This window comes from Bison bison, unplaced genomic scaffold (genome assembly GCF_000754665.1).
Source record: "Bison bison bison isolate TAMUID 2011002044 unplaced genomic scaffold, Bison_UMD1.0 scf7180017864230, whole genome shotgun sequence".
NCBI classification, from domain to species: Eukaryota; Metazoa; Chordata; class Mammalia; order Artiodactyla; family Bovidae; genus Bison; species Bison bison.
The window spans coordinates 1,181,650-1,191,391 of NW_011494802.1; the positions used below are offsets into that span (position 1 = coordinate 1,181,650).

The following is a 9,742-nucleotide window of genomic DNA, read 5'->3' on the forward strand; positions in this document are numbered from 1 at the left end:
CTCAGCAGTGGCCACAGGGTTGGAAAAGGTCAGTTTTCATTCCAATCCCAAAGAAAGGCAATGCCAAAGAATGCTCAAACTACTGCACAATTGCACTCATCTCACACGCTATTAAAGTAATGCTCAAAATTTTCCAAGCCAGGCTTCAGCAATACGTGAACTTCCACTGACTCAATGGACATGGGTTTGGGTGAACTCCGGGAGTTGGTGATGGACAGGGAGGCCTGGCGTGCTGTGATTCATGGGGTCGCAAAGAGTCGGGACATGACTGAGTGACTGAACTGAACTGAACTCCTTGGAAGGAAAGTTATGATCAACCTATACAGCATATTAAAAAACAGAGACATTACTTTGTCAACAAAGGTCCATCTAGTCAAGGCTATGGTTTTTCCAGTGGTCATGTACTGATGTGAGTTGGGCTAGAAAGAAAGCTGAGGTCTGAAGAATTGATGCTTTTGAACTGTGGTGTTGGAGAAGACTTTAAGCGTCCCTTGGACTGCAAGGAGATCCAACCAGTCCATCCTAAAGGAGATCAGTCCTGAGTGTTCATTAGAAGGACTGATGTTGAAGCTGAAACTCCAATACTTTGGCCACCTGATGTGAAGAGCTGACTCATTTTAAAAGACCCTGATGCTGGGAAAGATTGAGGACAGGAGGAGAAGGGATGACAGAGGATGAGATGGTTTGATGGCATCACGACTCAATGGACATGGGCTTGGGTGGACTCTGGGTGTTGGTGATGGACAGGGCGGCCTGGCATGCTGCGGTTCATGGGGTTGTAAAGAGTTGGACACGACTGAGTGACTGAACTGAACTGTCTGAGTATTCCATTACAGGAATACTTTCCATGGCAGGAAAGCTATGACAAACCTACGGTGTGTTAAAAAGCAAAGACATCACTTTGCTGACAAAGGTCCGTATAGTCAAGGCTATGGTCTTTCCAGTAGTCATGTACAAATGTGAGAACTGGGCAGTAAAGAAGGCAGAGTGCCGAAGAATTGATGCTTTCAAACTGTAGTGTTGAAGAAGACTCTTGAGAGTCCCCTGGAAAGCAAGGAGATCAAAACAGTCAATCTAAAAGGAAATCAATCCCGAATACTCTTTAGAAAGACTGATGCTGAAGCTGAAGCTCCAATACTTTGGCTACCTGATTCAAACCACTGACTCCATTAGAAAAGACCCTGATGCTGGGAAAGATTGAAGGCAGAAGGAGAAGAGGGCAAAAGGATGAGATGGTTGGATGGCTGATTTAATGATCACTGATTCAATGGACATGAACTTGGGCAAACCCTAGGAGATGGTGAGGGACAGGGAAACCTGGCGTGCTGCAGTCCATGGGATCACGAAGAAGCATACATGACTTGGTGACTGATTAACAACAACATTCCATTAAATGGATATATCACAGTTTGTTTACCTATTCAATTGCTGATGGAAACACGGGTTGTTTCCACCTTTGGCTATTGCGGGTACTGCTGCAATGAACATGGATACGTCTCTCTGTTTGAATCCTTGTTTTCTTTTTCCTCTTTTTGGTATATACCTAGAAATGGAATTACTGGGTCATACGATCTGCCTGCAGTGCAGGAGATCTGGGTTCAATCTCTGGGTTGGGAAGATCCCCTTGGAGAAGGAATAGCTATCCACTTCAGTATTCTTGTCTGGAGAATTCCATGTACAGAAGAGCCTGTTGGGCTATAGTCCACGGGATCACAAAGAGTTGGACACGACTGAGAGATCAATACTTTTACTTTTCTTTCATAGTAATTTAAAGTAGGATTTTAAAAATATTTATTTATTTGGCTGCGTTGGGTTTTAGTTGCAGCATGCCAGCTTCTCAAGTTGTGGCTTGTGGGTTCCAGAGCATGCGGGCTCAGTAGTTGTGGTGTAAGGGCTTAGTTGCTTCACCATACGTGGAATCTTAGTTCCTCTAACAGGGATCAAACTCAAGTCTCCAGAATTGGAAGGTGGATTCTTAACCACTGGATCACCAAGGAAGTCCCCAAAATAAAGGAGGATTTTTAAAAATTTAATTCTTTTATGTGGTTGCGCCAGTTCTTAATTGCCACAAGCGGAATCTTTGAGTTGCAGTATTTGAACTCTTAGTTGACGTATGTGGGATATACCCAGTTCCCTGACCAGGGATTGAATCCTCATCCCCTGCATTGGGCAGGCAGATTCTTAACCACTGGACTGCAGGGGAAGTTCTAAGGAGGATTTTAAAAGCTTATTTCTTCTGATTCTATCATCCTAGACTTGCAATTAAGCTCCTCAAATCTCCTCAGGCCATGTAGCTCTCAGTGCCCTATAAGCTCCTTTCTCCAAGCAAATGGTAAGAATTCTGCTGCTTGGGGTGCAACTCTTCTCCTTAAGTATGAGTAAGATGAGCCTGGAGGCTTGGCATCTATGAGACCTTGAACCTCAGGAAGCTCTTCATCAGAAAAGTCCCCTAGAAGAGAGGTTAAAGTAGTGCTGGAATGCTTAGGGTTCTTGGCCAGTAGATAGCACAGACAGATTGGGGGTGGAAGACAGTCTGATGCCAAGTGCAGAAACACCCAGGACCCTTTGCAACCCTACCTAGCATATGATCAGGTCTCACAATGAGTTAGAAAATTAAGATCCTCACCCAAATCAAACACCCAAAAATAATCTTTCAGAGTTTATACATGTGAAAACTTATTTGGCAGGAGTAATAGAAAATATTAGAATGCTCTAGCTTTTAAAAATCCTTTAACTGTAATTTTTAAATTTAATTATTAAATTTTTAAAAAATTGTACATTTTAAAGAGTACAATTCAGGGGCATTTAGTGCATTCACAATGTTTTACAACCACCACATCTTTCTAGCTTCAAAGCTTTTCCATCATCCCAGAAGAATACCCCATGTGCTCTAGCTTTTTTGATGTGATTGCTTTCCTTCGCTAGTTACTGCCATAATGTTCACACATATGAAGACTTAACACTATCACAAAAACAAGCTCATCTAACACAGGAAATAAATGAACAACCGGGTAAGGGAGACACTAATCAAATTCTGAGCACCCTTTGATGACTTCTTTCTAGACTGTTTATTGATCTGAAGTGGAATCAGGAGAATAGCAGCTTCAGTAACACCCTGGTTGCACCATCTGATTTAATGTGAGATTAACTAACATTCCCAAGACATTGGCAATTCTCTGAAGACAGAGATTAAGTCTTATACATATTTGCAATGTCCCACACAATGGATGGCATCTATAATGTGCTAGGTAAGTGTTTTTTGGTTAGAACTGAATGGACTAGGTGATCTTTGCTTAGGGGACAGCAAGTTATAAGAGTAAGTAAATGTGAATTTAGAGACATACAGATTTAGAGATAGATTATTCCTGAGAACAACCCACAAAGTAAAATTTCCCCAAGGGAAAGCAGAAAGACATGCATACCATATAATGTCCCGTTAATTGAACACTTGTTGAAAATCATGATGTTCTGAGTCAGGGTCCCTGTTTTGTCAGAGAACACATATTTGACCTGGCCGAGCTCCTCATTAAGGGTGGTGGTACGAGCCTGTGCTGGTGTGTTCTTTGGTTCATAAAACATCTTCCGATCCCAGTTGATATAGAAACTGTTGCCCAATCTTATTATCTCAACACTAAGGAGAAAGCAAGAAAAGAAGGGTCCTGGGTCAACACAGGGCAAGTAAATTCATCCCCCTGGTTTCCTTCTTTCCAGTCCTGTGGTAGAAATGAAAATCAGAATACCTTCTCTCAGAACCTACAGTCTTGAAGGACCCTTCATACTAGCCAACCCACTGTAATTCTACTTTGATCATTATCACTCAAGTCTTTACTTATTACCAGAAAACTGATTAACTTTGCTGAGGCATATTCCCTTTATACTACTTCGTTCAAATTTTTTAAAATTCTGTAACAATGCAAGGCCTGACAGAGTTGAGCTAGTTTATAAAAGGCAGCCAAAGCTTAATTAGAGGGGTATTGCTGCTGTCACGTAAACTCATTAATGGGGAAGAGAGATACTTGAGACTGGAGACTGTGCTTCTTCGTTTCAGAAGAGGAAGGGGAAGATCTGTGAGACTCAGAAACAGCTTACTGGAGCTGATCCTCTGATAAAGTTCTCAGCAGACCCAGCTTGCCTGTAGGGTAGCTTTTTCCTAAAACAGCTTCCTCTCCATTTTATCTGAATTTTCCCAGTTGTGTTAGTCACATTCCACTTTTATTCTAAATGACACGCCTTATGGATTCTCCATGGCTTCCCTTGTGGCTCAGCCAATGCAGGAGATGTGGATTTGATTCCTGGGTTGGGAAGATCCCCTGGAGAAGGAAATGGCAACCCACTCCAGTATTCTTGCTTGGAGAATCCCATGGACAGAGGAGCCTGGCAAGCCACGGTCCATGGGGTCACAAAAGAGTTGGACATGACTTAGCCACTAAATAACAACATGGTTAACAAGCATCTTCATTTTAAAACAGTGCAGACTTTTTAAGTGCCTTCCTTCCTATCATCATTCATACTTCAGTTGAGTCAGTTCAGTCGCTCAGTCATGTCCGACTCTTTGCTACCCCATGAATCGCAGCACGCCAGGCCTCCCTGTCCATCACCAACTCCCGGAGTTCACTCAGACTCACGTCCATAGAGTCAGTGATGCCATCCAGCCATCTCATCCTCTGTTGTCCCCTTCTCCTCCTGCCCCCAATCCCTCCCAGCATCAGAGTCTTTTCCAATGAGTCAACTCTTTGCATGAGGTGGCCAAAGTACTGGAGTTTCAGCTTTAGCATCACTCCTTCCAAAGAAATCCCAGGGCTGATCTCCTTCAGAATGGACTGGCTGGAGTGTGTGTTATCTCATTGCTTCATTAGTAACCCCTGTCTGAGACAACTGCATTAAGAAACATGAATCTTTTGTTTGAGATGAGGGAGGTGGTGCTCAGGCCCTCATTATTGACTTTATTAGTCCTCATGTGTTGAGTTTTGACCCCTCTCTTCCTTCACCAGACCAGTCACCATAGCAACCTCTCTAAACTCAGACACTTAATGATATTATTTCTTTCCTTAGAAAGATTTCTGTTGGTCTTAGGATAAAGCCCAAACTCCTTGACCTAGCATTGAAGGCTCTCCTGAATCTAATCCTAAATTACCATCCAACACCTCAGTCTAGGCTCACTCACTGTTCTATGACCAGATCAAGCTTTTAAAAACCTCTAACCTTTGTACATACTGATCTTTCTGCTTGTAATATTATTTTCGTATTTTCTTATTGGTAAATTCTCCTCTTTTCTCATGTATCAGTTTGATGATTACTTTTTTCTGTAAATCCCTAAGACTCTGTAGGTGGAACCAACCTATTCCTTTTCTAGGCTCCCATAGCATTCACATATTAATTTCTATTACATAATTCTTCATATTGTATCTTAATTATTTACTTAAGTATCTGTTTCCATGGCTATGTTGTAAGCTTATCTGGAGGAAGGGCTGTATTATTATTCATGTATCTTTCTCTGTAACCTAATATAGTGCTTGGCACATAGTCAGTTCAGTCGCTCAGTTGTTCAGACTCTTTACGACCCTATGGACTGCAGCATGCCAGGCTTCTCCATCCATCACCAACTCCCGAAGCTTACTCAAACTCATGTCCATTGCATCGGTGATGGCATCCAACCATCTCATCCTCTGTTGTCCCCTTCTCCTCCCACCTTCAATCTTTCCCAGCATCAGGGTCTTTTCCAATGGGTCAGTTCTTTGCATCAGGTAGCCAAAGTATTGCAGTTTCAGCTTCAGCATCAGTTAGTCCTTCCAATGAATATTCAAGATTGACTCCCTTTAGGATGGACTGGTTGGATCTCCTTGCAGTCCAAGGGACTCTCAAAAGTCTTCTCCAACACCACAGTTCAAAAGCATCAATTCTTCTGTGCTCAGCTTTCTTTATAGTCCAACTCTCACATCCATACATGACTACTGGAAAAACCATAGCTTTCACTAGACGGACCTTTGTTGGTACCTTTGTTGGTAACATAGTAGGTGTTCAATAAATATTTAATTAGTAAGATAATTTAGCTAACTTAGCACACATGCATATAGGGTGATTTTAGGGTTCAGATGCCACAATGTAGGGTTTAGAAAACCCGAAAAGGATGCAGAAAATGTGTTTGGGTGCATTTATGTGAAAGGGAATGCTGGAACTCAAAAAAGGAGATTGGAATACAGTAAAAACTTATTTTACCTATATTTCAAATTTTTTTCCAATGTGCTCATGAAAAGGGGAAGGAAACATCCTTCATCTTCTCCATCTTTTAGGAACCAGAATTTAAGTCACAATCACACCTACCTGCAGTTTGCCACATTGTTTCTGGGGGAAAAAGCATTCTGAGTTCTGAGTCATTTACAAATGACTGTTTAGAATCTGGGTCATTGATAAACTAGGGGCTGCCTAGCTTTTACTTTAACACAAAATTTGTGTGCATTGTTTTCTAATTATTTCATGTGTTTGTATGTCTTATTTAGTCATGTACATTATAAATTATTTGAGTGTAGGAATAATTTTTTTATTATATAACCCACAAAGTATCTAGCACAGTATTCTGGACATAGAAAGCATTTATGCAAACTCTAAATATTTCTCAGAGTGTTTTGTGCACCAGGCACTCTGGAAAGTAAAAGGTTAAAGAGCACAGCATCTGTGTTTCCTGAAAGTTCACAGTCTAGTTGGGGAATAAGAAGGAAGTATCCTCCCCCAGAAGAAGTCAGCTCCTCCCTCAGCTGTCAAAGAAGCCTACCTGACGTAGAGGGAAATAGGCACCATGGTGTTGAGGATAATGAAGTAGGACCAGAACATAAGGGTGGCAGAGAAAACTGATGAAGAGACATAGTCTTCCCACGGCAGATAATCCTGGAAGTAGTAACCTTTGTTGTTTTCCCAAATATAATGACCAACCGCTAGGAGAAAACACATGCAGCCTAAAAACAGGAAAATCTAGAAATCAAAAAAAGAATTAAATTAACATTTCATCCAAGATGTACTGCTTTAGTTCTACCATCTGGAGTCTCTCCCTCAACAAAGCTTCTCTCTTTTCTTTGAGGGCAGGGTGGGGGGGTTCCCCCCTGAAGCTCACAGTCTCTAGGCAGTAGTCCACAAGACAGAAAAGAAAGCCCAGCAGGAGTCATCCTTGGGATTTTGATAGGACAAAACAGTAACTAAAATGCATTAAGTATTAAGTGCCAATAACAGTGCTAAGTACTCTACGTGTATTATTTACTATTATTCTCGTCTTTTAATAATAGATAATAAACTTGATATTAAGAATGGAAAAGTATTTTGCCTGAAGTTATCTGGCTACTATCCAGGAGAGACAGGTTTTGGACCAGTTCCAGAACCCAAGCTCTTAATTACTTTAACAAATACTTTAACAAATACTTTAACAAAAGTATAAAAAGTGTGACACTGGCTTAGCAGTTGCAGGTGAGGAGGTGAGAAGGAAATGGATGTAAAAGGCTGACAATATAGCAATCATGTTTACAGAAAGAAGATGATAAAATAGGAAGGCAGACCATGTGCCTACTGAGCCTAGAACTCTAAGGGAAGTGGTTGGAAAGAATTAGAATATTAGTGTGTGTGGACTGACTTTGACAAAGGAAAGATTTGAAGTAGGCGAATAATTGCAAGAGGAATAGAGTGAAATTTTGGGCTTCCCTGTGGCTCAGACAGTAAAGCATCTGCCTGCAATGCGGGAGACCCAGGTTCAATCTCTGGGTCAGGAAGATCCCCTGGAGAAGGAAATGGCAACCCACTCCAGTACTCTTGCCTGGAGAATCCCATGGACTGAGGAGCCTGGTGAGCTACAGTCCATGGGGTCGCAAAGAGCCAGACATGACTGAGCAACTTCACTTTCACTTTCACTTGGGTCATCAAATTAAATCACTATCTTGAAGAGATATCTCCACTCCCATGTTCAATGAAGCGTTATTTGCAATGGCCAAGACATGGAAACAATCTAAGTGTCTATCGACAGATGAATGGATAAAGAAAATGTGATACACACACACTCACACACAGACACAGACACACACACACACACACACACTACAATGGAACATTATTCAGCCATGAAAAAAGGGAATTCTATAATTTGTGATAAATGCCCAACTCTTTAAGAAACTGCCAAATGCTTTCCAAAGTGGTTATACAATTTTACATTCCATCAGCATCACATGCCCACATATCTACAAAGAAGACATGTATTGTTACTGTGAACTTCTAAGTCTACTCAGAGGTCTTCAAACCTATGCCCTTTGTCACAAGGTGTGAACTGTTCAAAGTAACCCATCCCCACTGGTAGAAAACTGTAGGTCTCAACTTTGAGTCACTGATAAAAAGTCTTTGAAGACAAGAGTATTAAGGCAGAAGAAGCAGATCTAACTAGGACCACTCTCAAAAAATGAGATTTAAAAATCTTTTTTATCATAAAAAACTTCAAACACATATTAAGATATTAAATATTATAATGAACCTCTATGTACCCATCACCCAGCTTCATCAACGATCAATTCATGGCTGGTTTTATTTTATTCCAAATCTCCTCTTCCTCTGTCCTCTCTTTTATTTTAAGCAAATTTCTCACATTATATAATTTTATTTGGAAACTGTTTAATATATATCTTTAAAGGATCTTACTTAATATATATCTTTAAAGGATCTTACTTAAACACATAATCACGATACTTTTATCACTTAAAAAGTTAGTAATAAACCCTCAATATCATTCAATATTTGAGACTTGAGAGTTGAATGAGGGATGAAAGAGAATAAAGCAGGAGCATTAAGATAAAAAAGAACAAAATCTGCTTTTATTCCTAGCCTAATGCAGATTCATATTGAGTAGTTTCATTCTTTGTGATGCAGGTTTCTCTGGGGCCATAAAACTCTTCATAATCTTACTCCCCCTTTGTTCTGCTTCTCTTCACTGAGTTATGTGACAGAATGGCTTCTCCTCATGGTTCAGATTAAACTTTAATGATGAGTTCTAATGGCTGTGCTTTATCCATGTCAGTTAAGTTCAGTCACTCAGTCGTGTCTGACTCTTTGCAATCCCATGGACTGCAGCATACCAGGATTCCCTGTCCATCACCAACTTCCAGAGCCTGCTTGAACTCATGTCCATCAAATCGATGATGCCATTCAACCATCTCATCCTCTGTCGTCTCCTTCTCCTCTTGCCTTCAATCTTCCCCAGCATTAGGGTCTTTGCAAATGAGTCAGTTCTTCCCATCAGGTGGCCCAAATTATTGGAGTTATAGCTTTAGCATCAGTCCTTCCAATGAACATTCAGGACTGATTTCCTTTAGGATGGACTGGTTGGATCTCCTTGCTGTCCAAGGGACTCTCAAGAGTCTTCTCCAGCACCACAATTTAAAAGCATCATTTCTTCAGTGCTCAGCTTTCTTTATAGTCTAACTCTCACATCCATACATGACTACTGGAAAAACCATAGCCTTGACTAGACGGACCTTTGTTGGCAAAGTAATATCTCTGCTTTTGAATATGCTTTCTAGATTGGTCATAGCTTTTCTTCCAAGGAGCAAGTGTCTTTTAATTTCATGGCTGCAGTCACCATCTGCAGTGATTTTGGAGCCCCCCAAAATAAAGTCTGTCACCGTTTCCATTGTTTCCCCATCTATTTGCTATGAAGTGATGGGACCAGATGCCATGATCTTCATTTTCTGAATGTTGAGTTTTAAGCCAACCTTTTCAC

At 40.9% G+C, this 9,742-nt stretch overlaps 1 protein-coding gene across 1 annotated transcript in view; it reads right to left on the minus strand.

Moving 5' to 3' along the window:
* Positions 1-9,742, minus strand: part of LOC104993052 (phospholipid-transporting ATPase FetA-like) — a 73,191-nt gene that overhangs the window by 29,101 nt on the left and 34,348 nt on the right. Inside the window, exons 11-12 of the mRNA XM_010846135.1 lie at positions 6,770-6,966; positions 3,423-3,631 (exon numbers count right to left, since the gene is read on the minus strand). Coding sequence (XP_010844437.1) covers positions 3,423-3,631; positions 6,770-6,966 — 406 coding nt within the window. The remainder of the gene's footprint in view (positions 1-3,422; positions 3,632-6,769; positions 6,967-9,742) is intronic.